We start from the raw sequence: 19,044 nt of genomic DNA, 5'->3' as shown, positions 1-19,044 counted from the left end.
TCACAATTTTTTTTTAAAAATCACCGTCTACTTCTACCAATACGTCCAATACCTGAGTCTATATTGTGTCAATTTTTGGGCCATATGTTAGGGCTATCTAGGTATTAGGGTAAACAATGGAATTGGTCATGAGATAGATTAAACATTTGGATGACTAACCAGAGTTTCAAAAGGGAATATTTTTAGAGGTTTGAACTTAGAATTTGAAGAGTTTTAAGCGCAATTTTTAAAGTAAAGGGCATGAAAAATAATTTTTTTATGAATTCCATTATTTAACCAAAACAGACCGATTGAACATATGTTCAATGTATGAAATCTAACTAGCTAGGATACATTAATTGTAAAAAGTAAATTAAAAAAACTCTTTCAAGTCCAAGGTTAGTGGACGAGCTGCTTGTCGCCTATGAGGGGTTGATTTCTTGTCATACGATCGACAAAGATTTGCGTTCATGCATGTTTATTTTACATCATGTTCCGTGCTGGTTAGGCCAAGAACCAGGAACAAAAAAGGGTTGATATTGGAGTTTGCTGCTCATATCCTTCACCAGTTATAGGTAGATTCCTGCTTTGTATTAATGCTAATGACTGGGATTTAGATAAATAAATTTGACAAGAGAAACTTTAATAATAAGTGATTGAAGAGTTGGAGGATATGCCAATCCCTTTGGAATTCTAGTTGTCAGCTAAGAGGGCACCAAGTTTCCAGTCATGGGACTCAAAGACAAGCAAAGGTACATATCATTGTTGTCAGAAGACCAGGAATCTGTCTTGATTTCCTAGGATACAACGACATAGAATAGAAAAATGTGTAATAATCCCATCCTTGTGTTACTTGACAAAATTGCGGATACCTTTGGTGCAAAATCTTTCAGCTTTCTTGTAACTCCCTCATACTCTTTTCTGTCACTATCTTGCCTTTCCTGTGATCTTCTTCACCTATACAAACCATGCCTTCTGAAATCAACCCATCATCACCGTTTTTTTACATGCTCATCAACTCCAAATATAACCGAAGCATTGTTCAAGTGATTTGCTTCAGGATTTGCCAAGTCTTGAAAATTTCATATGTTTAAGTCCTCCTTGCAAGTTCTTCTTGCACCATAACAAAGTTGGTATAGTTCAAAGGAATCTTGCTGTTTTGTAATAGCTTGAGAGTACAGATTTTAAACCATGGCTGAGGCTTTTGCTGGTAGCCATAACCTTGCAAGGTCAACGAGGTCACTGAGCACAAGGTCACCGAGCATGAGGAGTTTATCATCAGCGAGTAAAAGGAACTGGGCCTCAGCGAGTATTCACGAGGTGTGGGTCAATCAAGGAGACGTGTTTCAAAAGAGTGGGAGAGAGGAAGATGAGGAGGAGCTTAGAAGGGCTGCAATCGAGAGACTGCCTACCTGTGATTGCTGAAGAGGATAGTGAGCTATTTCTTCGTAGGGTGAGGGAAAGGACTGATAGGTCAGGCTCTTTCTTCCTCAATGGTTATTCTTGTTTATGATATTTCCAGTATAAATAATTTCTCTTTTGTTGAAAACCTTGACTTGTTTAAACAGGGTGGGAATTGACGCTCCTAGGATTGAAGTCCGGTTCGAGCATTTGTCGGTTGAAGGAGATGCATATGTTGGAACCATGGCACTTCCAACTCTGGTGAATGTTGCCATGAACAAAATAGAGGTGGTTCCTCCTGTCATTTTAATTATTTCCGCAGACAACTTATTTGATTCTAATCATGTAGAGCATGCAGAAAAAAGGTCTGAAGAGTGAAGAGTGAATTCATTATGCTATATGTGCACTTACTGCATTTTATTTAATTAAATCTACCGATTGAACATTAATTGTAAAATAAACATGTAAAATAATCTTTGTTCTTGGCCCAACCAGCGGAATCGTTAAACCAATGAGGTACATCTATGTGATTTCACAGTATTACTGTTTATTTGTTACTAGCAGATTCATGTTGGTTCTCTCTATAATGAATCTGTATTGAAATAGTTTGGACTAATTGAATCTTCATAAAGCTTGCCTGAACTTTGTAGATCATTCATTCTGTTTATGTTATTTCGTGTTTCCTCAGAATAACCCTGCTTCTAGGACCTCCAGGATCAGGCAAAACTACATTGCTGCAGGCACTTTCAGGGAAGAGGGATAAGGAGCTCAGGCTGTGTTTCTGCTTCCACTTATAGTCTCTTACTTGTGTTAGCAATTCTGGATGAACTATCAATGTAAGATTTAAGTCCAGAATTCTGGCTTAGTCACGTGTAACTTTCTGTTCAGGTATCAGGAAAAGTCACGGACTGTGGACGTGAATTTCACGAGTTCGTTCCTCAGAGAACATGTGCTTATGTAAGCCAGCATGATCTTCATCACGGCGAGATGACAGACAGAGAGACGTTGGTTTTTTCAGGGCGCTGTTTGGGAGTCGGGGCTAGATACGAATTGTTGGCAGAGTTGTGAATGAGAGAAAAGGAAGCAGGAATAAAACCAGATCCTGAGATAGATGCATTCATGAAGGCGACAGCTATGGCAGGCCAGGAAGTCTAGTTACAGAATATGTTCTCAAGGTTTGTTAACTTCACTTGCAGTTACTGTCTCTACCATTTACTATATAGTTCAGGAATCTGGAGCTTTACTGATTAAGGTTACTGCAACAGATTCTTGGACTAGATATCTGTGCTGATATTATGGTGGGTGATGATGATATGAGAAGAGGTATATCCGGCGGACAAAAGAAGCGTGTTACTACAGGAGAGATGTTGGCTGGACCAGCAAAAGCTCTTTTCATGGAAGAAATATCAACTGGTCTGGACAGTTCAACCACTTTCCAAATTGTCAAATTTATGAGGCAAATGGTTCGTATCCTGGATGTTACCATGATAATTTCTCTTTTGCAACCTGCACCCGAAACGTATGACCTTTTTTATGACATTATTTTTGTAATATTTTAATATAACAGAGAAAGAGTTGATAGGAAGAGTCAACAATGTCCTTCGAGGCCTAGAAAATAGATGTAAATGGAAGTGGGGTATTGTGGTAATTAAATAAATAACTTGATAAATAAAAATAAACAAAAAAGAAAGAATCTGAATTTTTGAGAGAGGAAACCGTGAGAGGAAAAGAACGAAAAAGCGGAGAAGGAAAGACTAAAATGATTAGAAGAAATAAACCCCTAAGGTAAGATTACCATTGATTATGTATAATTGTGCTATTTAGCTATGATTTTGAATTTGGTGAGGATTAGGGTTTTAAAGATTTTGTTTTGGGTTTAATTAATAAATTAATTGAAATATTATGGGTTAATTATTATGGGTAATGGTTTATTTAGTTGATTTTTGAAGATTTTGGGTAAGGATGATGATTTTGAGTTATGGTTTATTTAAATGATGAATTTGAGTTAGAGATTTTGGTAGATCAGTAGGTGATCTATGAGAAAATCTGGGTTTGAGGTTGAAGATGATGAAATTTTAGTTTAGTCCTTCAATTTGTGAAAATTACACTTCGGTCCCTGAACTTTGGGGAAATTACAATCTGATCCCTGAAGCAGATTTCAATATTCTGGACAGAATTTAGGATGAATTATGGGAAAAATTTCAGTGTAGTTATGAGTTTATGATATTTTCACTTTGGTCCTCCAATTTGATAAAATTACAATTTGACCCCTGAAAATATGATAAAAATTACAAGTTGGTCCCTGGCTGTAATTTTATTTTTGACGGATAATTGAGAGGATATTGTTAGTCTTTATGAACATCATATATGAATCTTAGTTTTTTGGAGGAGTCATCAACTTGTAGCAAAAGATCATCCCACATAGGCATACAAACATTTTCACTTATGTAAACAAAACAAATTTCTTCGCATAACATAACTAATTCTATAATATAAATTAATTATCTTAATACAATAGTTAATACAAATTATAGTTTGGGATCAACATGAGATTTTATCAGGTTTTTAGAGGTCAAATTGTAATTTTATCAGATGAAGGATCAAACCGAAACTGTCATAAATTCATAACTATATTGAAATTTTGCTTATAATTCATCCTCAATTTTGTCCAAAGTCTTGAAGTTTGCTTTAGGGACCAAACTATATTTTTTCAAAAGTTAAAGGACTAAACTGTAATTCTCATAAATTGATGAATCAAACTGAAATTTCATCATCTTGAACCTTAAACCCAGATTTTTCCATAAATCACTTATTGATATATCAAAATTGTTAACTCAAATTCATAATTTAAACAAATTATAATTCAAAATCATCATCCTTACTCAAAATTTTTCAAATTAATTAAATAAATTATTACCTATAACAATTAAATCATAATATTTTAATCAATTTATTAAACAAATTCAAAACAAAATCTTCAAAACTCTAATATCTAATGAATTCAAAATCAAAGTTAAATAACATAATTATACATAACCAAAAAATAAATCTTAACTCAAAGGTTTATTTCTTCTAATCCTTTTCGGAAATGATGTCGTGACAATTTTACTCTCAGAAGGTCAGATTGTGTACCAAGGTCCACGTGAGGATGTACTTGAATTATTCGAAAGTGTTGGTTTCAAGTGCCCAGAAAGAAAAGGAGTTGCAGATTTCTTGCAAGAGGTAACATCAAAGAAAGAGCAGTACTGGAGCAAAAGGAACGGACCTTATCGATATGTATCGACACTTGAGTTGGTGAATTGCTTCAAGTCTTTCTACACAGGCCAAAAAGTCTCCTAAAAACTTCGAATTCCCTATGATAAATCTACAGCCCATCCTGCTGCAGTAGTGAAAGATGAGTATGGAATCTCCAATAAGGAAAGGCATGCTTTTTGAGAGAGTGGTTATTAATGAAGCGCAACTCTTTTGCCTATATATTCAAGACAACCCGGATCACTATCATGGCACTCATTGCCATGACAGTGTTCTTAAGAACTGAAATGACAGTTGGCACTGCTCAAGAAGGAAGAAAATAGTATGGTGCACTGTTCTTTAGTCTCATTAATGTTATGTTTAATGGGATGGCAGAGATGGCGATGACTATGACTCGGCTTCCTGTATTTTTCAAACAAGGGGATTTCAAGTTCTATCCAGCATGGGCTTTTGCATTACCAATATATCTGCTGAGGATCCCTGCCTCCTTGTTGGAGTCTGGGATATGGATCTTGCTCACATATTACACCATTGGCTTAGCTCCTGCTGCTAGCAGGTACGTGCATGGACTACTGTCTTTCAATAATTTTGGATGTGTAACTGAGCTGTTTTAATGTGTTGGTCATGTTCATTAACACATATTTTCAAATGTTAAGGTTTTTCAAACAATTTCTAGCTTTCTACAGTTTGCATCAGATGGCTCTGTTGCTCTTCCATTTCATTGCTGCTGTTGGAAGAACAGAAGTTGTGTCAAGCACCCTTGGCACCTTTATACTGCTGGTAGTTTTTGTCCTCGGTGGATTCATCGTTTTCAAAGGACAATGATTTTTCCTTTTGCTAATTACACTTCTGTATCTTTCTTTTTTTTTAGTTTAACGTGGGTGTCTGGGCCAGCTTATACGCATCTCGACTAATCCCACGGGCCTTGAAGTTAACGACCATGTAAGCCTTCAATGGCCATCATATGAGCAACCACAGGGCTCAAACCTGAGACCACAGAGGAAGCAAATCTCTTAGTTTCAAGCTCTTACCACTGGGCCACCACCTAAATAGTTTACACTTCTGCATCTTACTGCTGAAGGAAGTAAGTCTGTGTACATTTTCTATTTCTAGTAGTTGCATACGCTAAGATTTATGACATACATGAAAAAAAAATTACACCATTTTGCAGATAATATTGGACCCTGGATGATCTGGGGCTACCATATTTCTCCCATGATGCATGGACAGAAAGCCATAGTCCTCAAAGAGTTTCTCGACGAAAGATGGAGTGTGGTAAGACTTCTTAACAATGTTTGATAATGAATTTATTGTTCCATGGTGCCTTATTTTCTTGTTATCTGAACTAAAGTGGTCTTTCCTTGCTGCAGCCAAATCATGACAAAGCATTTTCTGAGCCCACTGTTGGAAAGGTTCTTCTGAAAATGAGAGGCATGTTCATGGAAGGATATTGGTATTGGATTTCGATTGGGGTACTTCGAGGATTTGCTCTGGTTTTTAATGTCCTTTTTGTAGCCGCACTGACTTATTTGGATCGTAAGCCATCAACTCTGATTCTGATCTTCATTTTGGCTACGTAAGCTTAATATTGACTTTAATAAATTTTTGGAAATAATGCAGCTCTGGGAGAATCTAAATCCATTATTCTGGAAGAGGATGAGACTACGAAGTCATCCTCAACTGGAAAGCAAGCAGCAAAGGCCTTAGAAATGACTCCAGCATCTGCTGCCCAATTCTCTGAAGGTTCACTTGTTTACAATAAAACTTAATAACTAGACTGTACTGTACTTCAACAGCTTTCTGCAAAGAATCCTGCTGTTTCTCTTCATCCCATGTCACCAATAATTTTTTTTTCTTGATCTCCACTACTCAAGACCATATAGTTGACTCATAAGTTTACTATCAATGCATAACTTCTACATGATCATGTTCAAGAAAGATTTCTATTCAATCAGTGTGGCAAAACTGCTATCTTAATCATTTTTGTGCTTATCATTTGCAGTTGCAGAGCAAGCGCCTAAGCAACGAGGAATGGTGTTGCCCTTCCAGCCCTTGTCACTTGCATTTAATCATGTGAATTACTATGTTGATGTGCCTATGGTAAGTATATCTCTAATCTATTTTGTATTATCACTTACAACAGAAAATATAAAGATCGTGAAAGAACATTGATGAAATGTCCGTTTAATTTTTATTGAGAAGTTCATCATTCAAGTAGATTGTGAACTTTTTGTTGATAATAATGAAATCTAGGTTTTTTATTTATCAGGAAATGAAAATGCAAGGAATTGAAGAGGATAGCCTCCAGCTGTTACGTGATGTTAGTGGTGTTTTCAGGCCCGGTGTTCTAACAGCATTGGTTGGTGTAACTTGTAAGTGGTGCTGGAAAGACAACTTTGATGGATGTTCTTGCTGGTCGGAAAACTGGAGGGTACATTGAAGGAAGTATCAGCATTTCTGGTTATCCATAGAAGCAAGAAACTTTTGCTCGGGTTAGCGGTTACTGTGAGCAGAATGATATCCATTCTCCGTATGTAACCGTCTATGAATCCCTCCTGTACTCTGCTTTGTTGCGTCTCGCCAAGGAAATTAAAGAGGATACAAGAAAGGTATTTTTTCTTCATGAAAATTGCATTTCATTCCATAGTATTAGCTATTTGCTTTAGTTCTGATGCATATGGCTATTTCTGCATCCTCCATAAATATTGATCAGCAGGTTTTCATCTTTTGTGCTACAGATGTTTGTTGAGGAAGTCATGGATTTGGTTGAGCTGAACCCACTAACGAATCTATGGACTTCCCGGAATAGATGGTTTGTCGACTGAGCAGAGAAAGTGACTCACTATAGCAGTAGAATTGGTTGCTAATCCATCCATCATCTTCATGGACGAGCCAACATCAGGCCTTGATGCTAGAGCTGCCGCAATTGTTATGCGTACAGTTACAGTAGATACAGGCCGAACTGTAGTCTGTACTATTCACCAAACAAGCATAGATATTTTCGAAGCTTTTGATGAGTTATTTCAATTTGTCATATGTTTTGGTCATTCAATATACTGATTCTGCTGGTTTTTTTTGAAGCAACGACGCTTCATGTTTATTTTTTGTCACTTTATCTTCTGCAGCTATTACTGATGAAGAGAGGAGGACAAGTCATTTATGCAGGAGCCCTTGGTTGCGAGTCTCACAAGCTCATAGAATACTTTGAACTTTGAAGTGAGTATTGCTTCTCAAATGTTAAAATCTTTTACAAGTTTTCTAGTACTTAATATCTACAACATCTTTCAGGCTGTACCAGAGGTTCCTTAGATCAAAGATGGTTATAATCCTGGTACATGGATGCTGGAAATCAGTTCAACTGCAGTTGAAGCTCAACTTAATGTAGACTTTGCAGAAATATATGCAAAATCTAAACTCTACCGGTAAGAATCTCGTACTACTAACTCATGCTTTCCTGTCAATCTCTGCCTCATTGTTTTTTTCCCTTATTCTCCCTTTCAATGTTCCTTAAATTAGTTCTCAACTATGACCATTGCTTATAGTTTATTTCCTTTCTGAAACAGGTCAAATCGGGAACTAATTGAAAAACTAAGCACTCCGGTAACAGGATCTGAGGAACTTTACTTTCCAACACAATACTCGCAGGATTTCTTTACTCAATGCAAGGCATGCTTCTTGAAACAGAAATGGTCTTACTGGAAGAACCCACGATATAATGCCATGCGATTGTTCATGACAGTGGCTATTGGTCTTCTATTTGGACTTATTTTCTGGAACCAAGGGCAAAAGATGTAAGTTGTGTAATATTTGATTCTCTTCTTACTGTTAATTCTCATTGATGACAAGCAACAAAATGCTTTTTCAAAACCTTATAGAGATTTTTGGAAAATAAAAGTAAAAGCTTATTGAAAGAACATCATAAACTTGCCGTTAGCTAGTCAGGTTGTTGTATTCTGCACAGTTTCTGAAGGACTATAGACCGAATTTTTCTTTTGGGAAAATGGAGCCATGTTTTCAATGGATAGGCACTAGGAATGTGATTTCTGTCAATGGTAATATTTGAATCCATCTTAAGCACTTGCAAACTCTTGTCAACAGACACAAGTAACAAGACCTGTTCAATTTGCTTGGAGCAATGTATTCTGCTGTCATTTTCCTCGGAGCCACCAACACTTCCTCAGTGATGTCAATCGTGTCGATAGAAATAACAGTCTTCTACCGTGAAAGAGCAGCTGGAATGTACTCCGAACTGCCTTGTGCATTTGCTCAGGTAAAATAAGCTAAAACTTTGGTGTAATTTTTGTGGACACCAGAAAACGTTCATAAATGGATAACCGATCCTATCTTGTGCCTTACAGGTTGCCATAGAGGGAATTTATGTTGCAATCCAAACTGTGGTCTACAGTATATTGCTCTACGTGAAGATTGAGTTCTCATGGGAAATTAAGAACTTCTTGTGGTTCTATTTCTTCATATTCACTGCCTTCATGCACTTCACTCTTTACGGGATGATGCTTGTCGCTCTCACTCCAGGCCACCAAATTGCTGCCACCTGTTGTCTGGCTTCCTCGTCCCCAGAACAGTGTGTTTTACCGATGAATTTTTACGTAGTTCCTAATGCCTATCTAGGATATTGTAAAAAAAAAAACTGAAACCTGACAACTCTAGTTTGCAGCAAATTCCTATCTGGTGGAGGTGGTACTAATGGGCTTCTCCAGTCTCTTGGACAATCTATGGCCAACCTCTCAGGTGGGCAACCTCAAAAAACTAATCGAGGTACCGGAAGACAGTCCAACCCCAGTAAATGTGCTCCTTAAGGCAAGCATAGGATTTGAATATGACTTCCTCGGAGCCGTTGCAGCCGCCCATATCGGTTTTGTCTTACTCTTCTTGTTTACCTTTGCCTACGGAATCAAGTACCTCAACTTCCAAAGAAGACAGGAGAGAGTCTCGAAAGAATCTTGCAGACTCTGTCGTGTCTGAAATCTGGATAAAATTTATCAGTGGCTTGCTAACTTGCTTGCCTCCCTCGAATTTTTTATTTCTTCATGTCTTGTGTATTCATTAATAATGGAAGTCCTAATCTATTGTTCTTTGATAAATTTCATTGAATGCAGAACAAGAATTTTACTGTTTATTTACAACCTTCAGCAATTTTCTTCTACCATCTTGTGTTTTAAACTTCTTATTTTCTTTCTAACATTTGGAAGACAGTGAAAACCAAAGTTATTAAATTTATCCTGGCCAATCGGTTGATCTAAAAATTCTAAATTCTGTAATTCAAAGTTTAATCTAAATTGGGTTTTAAATTAAACTCTGGTAAAATTGATTTAACTCAATTATATTTTTTTATTCACCCAATTATATTTATTTTTATTCAATTTAGGTTAACTTAAAAAAACATTATTTTAATAAAAATTGATCGACTTGTATTGATACGATGATTTATAGATTTACTCGTAAATTTCTGAAATACAGTTCATGTCACACTATCACGTTCATCCTAAACAAATGTGTACCACCGAAGGGTTTAGGAGCGGGGTTAAGCAGTGAACCCGTGGCATTCCAAGTCACGGGTGCAACTCCTACCATCGGATTGCCACTCTCTCTCCTTCGTGTGGTAAAACGGGCAGAGCCTACTTGGCTCAAATTGAACTGGCATGATCTGACACGGCTAATCCTTGAAGTATTGGTGTCGTGGTGAGTTGGCTGTGGTAGCCCTAGACCTGTATATACTCCACTTTCATATAAATCAGCAAAAAGTTAAAGAAAGAAACATGAATCAAGCTATCCAAGCTCAGTCCAACTTTGTTGGATATGATGTAATGTGTAAGGTTATTCGCTGCCAAAGGAACAACAGAGTGAGAAGATAAGACAGGAAAAGACACAGAACTTAAAGATGCACTCAAGAATGAGTCTTCCGCAACTGAGCAGGCCCTAATCTTTTCTCTTTTTTGAGAAAAGGAACGGTTCTAATCCAACGCATTTCATACTCCACAAATTATAGCAAATTTTCTGTAAGAGATTGAATTGTCAAACACGGTATGGAATTCAATTAGGTAATATCTGATTAGGGAAAGAGTTACATAACAAAGATGTTCCAAGTCTAGATCTGTATTGATAGATTAAAATTGGTGTTGTACTACCAATAGACTACAGATAAAGGTGGATAACTTTTGCACATAATTTTCTGTCTTCACAACAAAGATATTCCAAATCTTAAGATGCACACATTGCTTAAGGTAGTCTTGCACTACCGATAGACTAGAAATAATGATGGAGAAACATTTTCACAGAAGATTCCTCCTGAAGGAACTTGGAATTGCTTCACCATGTTTTAAGTCAATATTTGTCATCAGCTATTTATTCAGCGACTTATCATCAGTTTTAACAGGAGCATTTGCCAGCTCTTGAATTTCCTTCTTGCTCTTTATTAGAATCCTCTTCTTGGTATTAAAATCAAGCCTGTCCAAGTCCTCAGCAATTCCCAGGTACCCGTATAGTAGGTGCTCCTCCAACTGGCCTCCTTGAGTTTCTTCTTCCAAACTATTGCTGTTGTTAATGTTGTTGGATGTGTTATGCTCAAATTCTTCTCTCCCGTGTTTCTTCTCTGCAAAATATTTGTGAAGCTTCTCTGCATTTCCGAGTCCAGTAAAAGTTCCCAAAAACTTTACCAACATAACACTTTGGTCGGCAGGTTTTCCTAGGCATACCTTGATTTTACCCCCAACAATACCTTTACCTATCATCATGCAAAGAGCCAAGGGATGCAGTGAATTAGTAGAAGTGAAACAGAATGTTAGGCTGGCAAATCCTAAATATACAGCTGCTTCAAATAGTGCAGAAAAAATTTAAAACATGAAATATATGCTGTTCTTCTTCCTTGTATGTTCAAAGGCTAATTGAATTTAAACCAATCTTTTCTTCATCAGCATTAGAAAGATGTTCTTTACATCCATCCCCACTCAAATTTGATTTTAGCACAACTGTATTCAGTAACTAATCAAATAAATTGGTACTTACCTCTCAGAAAAGCCTCAACCCCTTCAATAGGTATGACCTTCTGTTGTTCTGGGTTGTTGTTTGACATAGAAATGTTGTGGATGACAACAAGTGGAGGCCAGAGCATCAAATCCTCTTTCTGAGCAAAAGCTTCTTCATCAGGCAAGATCTCAGGAGCACATGTTATTGCGTCACAAGGCACAGAACTATTCCACCCCATCAAAACACATATTGCCTTGTGAAGACCCAAGTGTTGCGCTCTCAGCCCAATCTTGTGGGACATAAACGCATGCTGTACCAGGTTTTGAGCAGCCATGAACTCCTTTGATGAGCTGTGAAAAGTACAGGCATGTAAACATACAGCAGTGGGGTGCACACTATATTTCGACAATGCCAAAAGGAACTTGATGGACAAGCATAACATCCATCAACAAGTATAGTAAAGAAATTAACATGAACGAATATTAATGTTTCATGAGCCAATTTCTATAAGTTGCATAGAATAAGCTTCTTTTTATGGAAAGAAAATGAAGTCCTTCACAATACCCCATGCCTACCGAAAACATATGCAAGGTGAACAAGCAAATATCACATCGGCATTCTTTGAGAAATAAAGTGCTAGTGCCTTACAATTAAACAGAATTAACATGTCCCCAAGCAGTACAAAATCTGCAAAACAGTTAGCCCCTTTTCTCCGACCAATTGGACCAGCTAACTAACTCAATCTTCCCTTTCTGATACATCCATAACTATAGCACCCCCTTCTTCTTCTAGAATAGCCACACACAACATACCTCCAGTGTAATTCTTCTTCTGCTTCCAGAAGCGTCGTGCCATCCAGTTACACATTATAAACATTTGCTAATAGTTAATATATTGCCAATTTTTTTGGCATTTAAATGCCATGTCAAACAACAGCTTAAGAGAGAGAGAAAAATTGTCAAACAGAACTTGTAATTCTTGATCACTCTTAGTCCATCAACATGCACACAACAATCATTTATGTGACTTTCACTGAAAGAATTACTCTGACCAATCACCTCTCACCAAGTAATAACATTTACATAAGAATTACCCAGCAAGTAATAGTAACATAACACAGAAATAACTGAAAAACCATAAGGATTCCCAGCAAGTAATAGTAACATATCACAGAAATAACTGAAAAACCATAAGGATTCCCAGCAAGTAATAGTAACATATCACAGAAATAACTTAAAAACATGTCTTTTGGGTTAAGCCAAACTCACCTGATTCCCGCTGTAGGACAAACTAGGAAACTCCTGAATCAAAATATGGAAATGCTCTCCACTTTAAAAATGCATATCACAGAAAAGAAAACAGACCTTTTGCCACATACGATGCAGAACAAACTACCAGCTTTTCCTTGCTCCTTGTATCTTCTTCGAACTGCTGTGTTCAAATTTAATCTTTTTGAAAACAGTAAGAAGGCTTCATCCACCAGTTGCTTGAATTCCTCAGAGCCCTCACGTGGTTCAGCCTCCCCGAGATTTACCCAATCTTCTGGCTGGTCATCATCATTTATATTTGCATCATTGCCATAATCATCATTTCTTTTCCAAATCCTATGCTGTCTATGAACACTTTTTTTATCAGTCTGGTGTGAGTTATACCAACTTAAAGGACCAGATCTCGGATGACCCTTCATATATTTAGCACCAGGTTTATAATCTCTAATCAAATCCCTTTGTGCATGCACCGAGGAATCTTGAGAAGACAACCAGTCTTCAGATGCAGAATCTCCAAAATTATCTCTATCGTATGTCCTTTTAGCATTTCTATATGCACTCTGGTCAAACCTCCGAGTCCTGGACACATGTAAAGCACCTGTATCTTCATCTACCCATTCCTCACCACTTTCATAAAGATCTTCAAATTCTTGAGGTAAATTCCGTTTGTTTGACACAATATTTCTTGTATCATGCCTATTTATATCTTCCTCCACAATGTACTTTCTGTCATGCCTATTTATTTCTTCCTCCATTACATAGTTTCGGTTGAATGCTTTATCTGGTGGCTCATACGAGGCAAGCTCTCCCCTCATTCTTTGCCTCTGGGCAGCAAATCTCTTCATTTCCATGTCATATATTGGCATAGGAGGATCATGCAATATTTCCTTTTGAAACTGTGGACCTGCATCTCTTCCAAACCCATAATTTGGTCTCAAATGTGGGACTTGGCGATCCTGTGTGACACCCGAATGAGATCTCCTATTATCTTGTAACTCTCCCTGTCCACGATCAACTTGAGTATATGCTGAACCCAAATATTCCACATTGTGCTTTGATGTGTTTTGTATTCTGCCTGTATCAAGGTTCTCCATGGGTGCTTGCCTTTGTATTGTGGGATGGTCAAATACAGTGCTCCTTCTCACGTTTATAAAGGAACCATCAGTGTGATCAGTCCTGTCTCTAACATGGTGCATACTCATTCTTGAAATTTCTCTATGCTCAAAATCTGTTTGAGCATGCTCATAGTTCAATGGAGAAGGTGGAGACATCATTCTGTGTACATCGTCAGATGGATATGCATGATTGTCATCCACAATTTCTTGTGATTTGGAGTAGAAGTAATGATCATGCGAGGGCCTTTTAGGATTATAGGCACCCTGCGGATAACTTGTCATAATTCTCTTACTAGCCTCATAGTCTCTTATGTCCATAACTGACCTTTCCCTATATGTGTTAAAATTCGTAGGTTCTGTGTGTTTTATGCTGCTCCTTGGATATTCATCTGAAGCAGCTAAGGGCATGCCTTCTCTATAAGAACCTGGAAACTCACTCCTTGAGAATCCAGAAGATGAACCCGCAAAATCTTTATATCGAGGAGCGCTTTCCAAATCCTTAGAGTGAGGAGCTGACATCCTGGTGTACGGAACATATCTTGAATGAAACATAGGTTTTTCCCCTTCTTCGTAAAATCTCCTGGCCGGAATCTTATCTGATGGTATAGTCTCTCGAAATTGAAGTTCTTCATCATCAAAGTGGCCACTATCCATATTCCGAGACATTGACTGTATATGTGATCCAGTATCTCCATAATTTGAGTTGGGAACCAAATCTCGAGGCACCCGATATGACCCTCTTATCATACCATCTTCCTCAGGCACTGATTTCTGCCCCATCATGCCATGCCCATCAATACCCACGCCCCTGTTATCACGATAATCCTTCTCTTTACTCGCTCTAGAAGATGCAGCATGATGATCATATCCATAGCCTCGCTTCAATCTATTACTTTTACCATCAACATGTTCCTCAACTTGCCTGTATTTCCTATGCACAACCCCCTCATCAAAACGAGGTTTTTTACGCTCTTGGGCGTACTGTGGGGAACCAGACCGGACTTTTTCAGTCCTACCTGCACCCAAATGCCAACTAGAGTCCCTTCTTTCGGTCGAGCTGCTCCTTCCCTCCCCATGAACTACCTTTCTAGTACCCTCAACCTTCCTACGAGGGCTTAAACTCCTTCGCTGCTGCACGCGTGGAGACCGATCCACTGCGTGACGGCGAGGAGCAGGATGAGACTCATGTCCAACTTCAGTTCTATGTTGATTACGTGTCTTTGCAGATGGAGACTGTGCGATGTAATCTTCAGGCTTCCTAGACTGCATCTTTCTTAATTACTAAGAGATAAAAAGCAAATCCGCTATCTATATCTATATAAAGCCTTAAGCTTTTGATCATATAGAATCTATCATAACACAATAAATCACCAAAATTCAATCTCTAAGCAATTTAAAAAGTCAAACCCTGGAATAGACAGAACCCAGTAAAGTATTTCTGCAGATTTATGCTAGCAACACTCCAAATCTATTGAAAACACCAGTCAAAGAAAAATCCAGAGAGGAATTCGATTTCTATGATTGAGAGATCAAAGAAAAATGATCAAACCTTTCTTTGTTGTTGAAAATAAAGAAACCCACGATTGATTTCTTGACTATTTTTGATCAAATTCTGTGTTGCTTCTCTAAATTTTTCATGTCATGTATAGAGAAGTAGCTCGGTTTTTTTTAGGTTTAGGTAAAGAGAAGATTGAAGGACATGTGTGTTGAATTTTTTGCACTAGTGTCTACTGGATTTTTTTATTTTTTTTTTCGTTGTTTAATAACACTCTGCCTTTACCTGGTGCCTTGTGGGGTTAGTGAATAATTAAAGTAATTAATTACTTGATTATTATTTTAATTATTAATTTATATATACGTGTATATAAACGGAAATTTTTTGTTTAAAAAATAGAATGGAAATATAAAATAAATTTATTTTTAATATAGTTTTAAAATAATTTTTTGTATTTTAAAAAAATTATTTTATTTATTTTATTATAAGAAAATGCAAATAAAAAATTAATTGTTTTTAATAGATTTGGTTTGAATTTCAATTACCTAATCTTGGAATTAAAAGATTTTCACGAGCAAAAACAGGTTCTTAATATTTATTTTTCACGAGCTTTTATTTAATACTTTGACCCAACATATCACGCAATCGTGGCTTTCAATTACCACTTTGGTCTCATCTGTTTTCCTCTTACAAAAAAAAATTAATATATATGTAAACCATAAATTTAACAATTGCAAGTGGTTAAAGTTATTGTTTTAAAACGTGATCTCACTCGTTTAGTTAATTCATAATTTGGATAATTCGGGATATAAACTAAATCAAGTTTCGACAAAAAAAAAAATAATTAACTTGGTATAATTATGTTAAAAATTCAGGATGATTTGTAATCTAATTAATTTGAAAAAAATATAATTAAAATTTATTGATATTTTTTATTTTTTAAAATAATATTATTTTTATTGATTTATAAAATAAAAATAAATAATTAATTTGAATTAACTCAATTGAAATCATTTAACTTATAAGAGCTTGTTTAAGAATGCGTTTACTTTCTAAAATATTTTGTTTTTAGAAATGTATTAAAATAATATTTTTTTTATTTTTAAAAATTATATTAAAATAATAAAAAAATATCAAAAAAAAATATTTAAAAAAAAAAAAAAAAAACAGCACGAACTCATTAGTGAGTCAGCACATATCATGGATTCACCTCGAAGTTAAGTTTAAAAGCTATGCTTAAAGTAAATTGTGCTCCCGTGGCTTAACCAGCTGAAAAGAACATGTAATGATGATGATCTGACCCTGCCTAGTAAAGGATGGGACGGGAGGCAACAAAAGGAAAGTGAAATAACAGAGAAAGGAAAAAAAAAAACAGCCTGTTTTTTTAATTATGAATGTTATTTTTTTAAAAAAAAATTATTTTATTATTATTATATATTTTTTGTGTTTTTAAATTATTATTTTAACATATTATATTAAAAAATATTTGAAAAAATAATTGCTCGCAACTTGAATACCAAACACGCTTCATCAAAATAAACAGAAAAGAAGAGGGACAGGAAGATACAGATACAGACACGGTAAAATCCGCAAACCATGTGAAGTCACATGAGACCATTCCTTTCCATTCAAGCTAAGTTTTATGTGCAAACTTCTCTTTTTTTTTATCCCTACACATGCAGATACATTGTGTGCGCCTCAACATTGTTCTGTTAGGCAATCACTTACCTGCCTAGGAAAAAATATTGGTTTCTCTATTGGGATTTGACTGCTTAACTACTGGATACTAAAGAAAGACAGGACCGTAGAGATCCTTGGTTCCATTATCGTTGCCCAGCAAAGCACCTTTTTTAAGGAGAGTTTGCCGTTGATCTAGCAAGCATTAGGGTTACAAGAAAGCTAGCATACTAATTAGTGAAACTTGGAAATAGGTGATTGATTCTCTTAGAATAAAGTAAGTAATTCCCATTCTTTGGATGTCTTGTCTTTGCTTTTTTTGAAATCATTTCAACAGGAAGCAAGTAGTCTTGGGGAGCGTTTTGGGATATTTGCTCTTGCTTTCTCAGGAATGTAGTGAAAAGGAAGCAAGTTTGATCGTGGAGGTTTGAAGCAAAAGCAAGAGACCAACACGAGGAGATGATACAAAAGAATGTTAAGCATTTTAGAGTTTTGTGCAACTTCGCTGCCAAACATAGAAACTCTAGAGTAGTTTGAGTCTGTGGTGAAAGATGAAAAACATGGGAAGTAATATTGGCAGCAGTGGGAGGCTATCGACAGAAGAGATCAATGAAGAAGAGGAGATTCCAAGGCTGGACATATCCAAGTTTCAAGCTAGAGAGGAAGAGATTGAGAGAAAGAAGATGGAGGTGAGGGAGAAAGTCGAACTTCAATTAGGCCGTGCCGAAGAAGAAACAAGACGCTTGACACACATTTGGGAAGTAAGTTAGTTATGAGGGAAGAAAATGCTGCAACTGTGCTGCTTGAATAACAAGCAACAAATTTAGTTGATGCTCAAGCATTTTATGCCCTATTTTTTTGTATGATCAGGAACTTGAAGTGCTGGCTGACCCTTTGAGAAAAGACGTTGCAATTGCACGTAAGAAGATTGATATGGCAAATAAAGAGTTGAAACCTCTAGGCCAGAGCTGCCAGAAGAAGGTGCAAGCAACAGTTGCTCCCATGTTTTGCATGCTTTCTTCTTCCTAGACAAGATATCTAAATTTGTTCTGATTGTTAACAGGAGAAAGAATACAAAGAAGCCCTGGAAGCATTCAACGAAAAGAACAGAGAAAAAGCTCAGCTAGTAGCCACATTAATGGAGGTATTGTTTCAGAATTTAATTTCCACCGGTACTCAGGACTTGTACTCTTGTCTCCAAACCTTTTGAGTTTTGAGTTCTTTTCTTTTAATCCTTCTTTCTCACTGTTACCTTCTTGTCAGCTGCTGACTGAGAGTGAAAAACAGAGGATGAAGAAGCTGGAAGAGCTGAACAAGATCATGGAGTCCATACGCTGAGATATCTCTGCCTTGTATAATCAAGCTCTCTGATATTGTGTTAAACTCAATGAACTTTTTTTTTTTTTTGGGGAACATTATTCATTCATGTATTCATTCAATAATGTTGTGTCTCTTTATTGAATTTAACTAGGTTCATGTTAATGGCCGAAAACAATCTCTTCGCTAAAATCATGTAGGCCTGATTTCTTCTCATAATGTGATTATTTTTTCTCAACTGTTTTGAATATTAACCGAGTTAAATTTAGATTATCTGGAGAGGTCAAAAATCTAACGATAAAAAAAATTATATAATGACAAAATTCAGTACCCAGATCATAAACATTTTACCACTTGTTCGAATGATCAAATCCTTAAACTGCATACTAGTTCTGTTGATTGTCAGAAAAAGAAAAGGAACAGGTCTGGTTTTGTGGTATGGTAATTGCTTTTGTGGCATTAACCTTCACAAAACCTCTTGCCTGCTTCTTCACAAATTTGAAGAAGGAAAAGATTGCCAAATCTTCCCTAACACGGTATTCTGGTCTGTGGCAGG

The 19,044-nt window shown here is 36.5% G+C and overlaps 2 protein-coding genes and 1 pseudogene across 2 annotated transcripts; 2 read left to right on the top strand and 1 right to left on the bottom strand.

The window, feature by feature from the left end:
* The first annotated feature begins 1,170 nt into the window (after nucleotides 1–1,170).
* On the top strand, nucleotides 1,171–9,769 carry LOC18102773 (pleiotropic drug resistance protein 2-like; annotated as a pseudogene).
* Nucleotides 9,770–10,662: 893 nt separating this feature from the next.
* Nucleotides 10,663–15,742, bottom strand: LOC18102772 (uncharacterized). Its single transcript, XM_006378741.3, has 3 exons — nucleotides 12,981–15,742; nucleotides 11,656–11,966; nucleotides 10,663–11,374 (listed from the first exon to the last, which is right to left on the bottom strand). Exons 1-3 carry the CDS (start codon nucleotides 15,266–15,268, stop codon nucleotides 10,992–10,994), a joined length of 2,982 nt encoding a protein of 993 aa, XP_006378803.2. The 5' UTR covers nucleotides 15,269–15,742; the 3' UTR covers nucleotides 10,663–10,991.
* A 1,613-nt stretch (nucleotides 15,743–17,355) lies between these two features.
* Nucleotides 17,356–18,738, top strand: LOC7491634 (uncharacterized). Its single transcript, XM_002315415.4, has 4 exons — nucleotides 17,356–17,932; nucleotides 18,042–18,152; nucleotides 18,235–18,315; nucleotides 18,435–18,738. The coding sequence occupies exons 1-4, from the start codon at nucleotides 17,723–17,725 to the stop codon at nucleotides 18,507–18,509; spliced, it is 477 nt and encodes a 158-aa protein (XP_002315451.2). The 5' UTR covers nucleotides 17,356–17,722; the 3' UTR covers nucleotides 18,510–18,738.
* The last annotated feature ends 306 nt before the right edge of the window (nucleotides 18,739–19,044 follow it).

This window comes from Populus trichocarpa, chromosome 10 (assembly GCF_000002775.5).
Source record: "Populus trichocarpa isolate Nisqually-1 chromosome 10, P.trichocarpa_v4.1, whole genome shotgun sequence".
NCBI lineage: Eukaryota > Viridiplantae > Streptophyta > Magnoliopsida > Malpighiales > Salicaceae > Populus > Populus trichocarpa.
The sequence above is the reverse complement of the archived record's forward strand: the minus strand, read 5'-3'. Positions and strand labels throughout refer to the sequence as shown.

Excerpts from the sequence above, each read along its gene's own strand:
- LOC7491634 (XM_002315415.4), top strand. The coding sequence starts at position 17,723 with ATGAAAAACATGGGAAGTAATATTGGCAGCAGTGGGAGGCTATCGACA. Across the intron at positions 17,933-18,041 it reads GCTTGACACACATTTGGGAA|GAACTTGAAGTGCTGGCTGA; the intron begins GTAAGTTAGTTA and ends TTGTATGATCAG. Across the intron at positions 18,316-18,434 it reads TAGTAGCCACATTAATGGAG|CTGCTGACTGAGAGTGAAAA; the intron begins GTATTGTTTCAG and ends CCTTCTTGTCAG.
- LOC18102772 (XM_006378741.3), bottom strand. The coding sequence starts at position 15,268 with ATGCAGTCTAGGAAGCCTGAAGATTACATCGCACAGTCTCCATCTGCA. Across the intron at positions 11,967-12,980 it reads TGCATCGTATGTGGCAAAAG|CTCATCAAAGGAGTTCATGG; the intron begins GTCTGTTTTCTT and ends TACTTTTCACAG. Across the intron at positions 11,375-11,655 it reads GGTTGAGGCTTTTCTGAGAG|GTAAAGGTATTGTTGGGGGT; the intron begins GTAAGTACCAAT and ends GCATGATGATAG.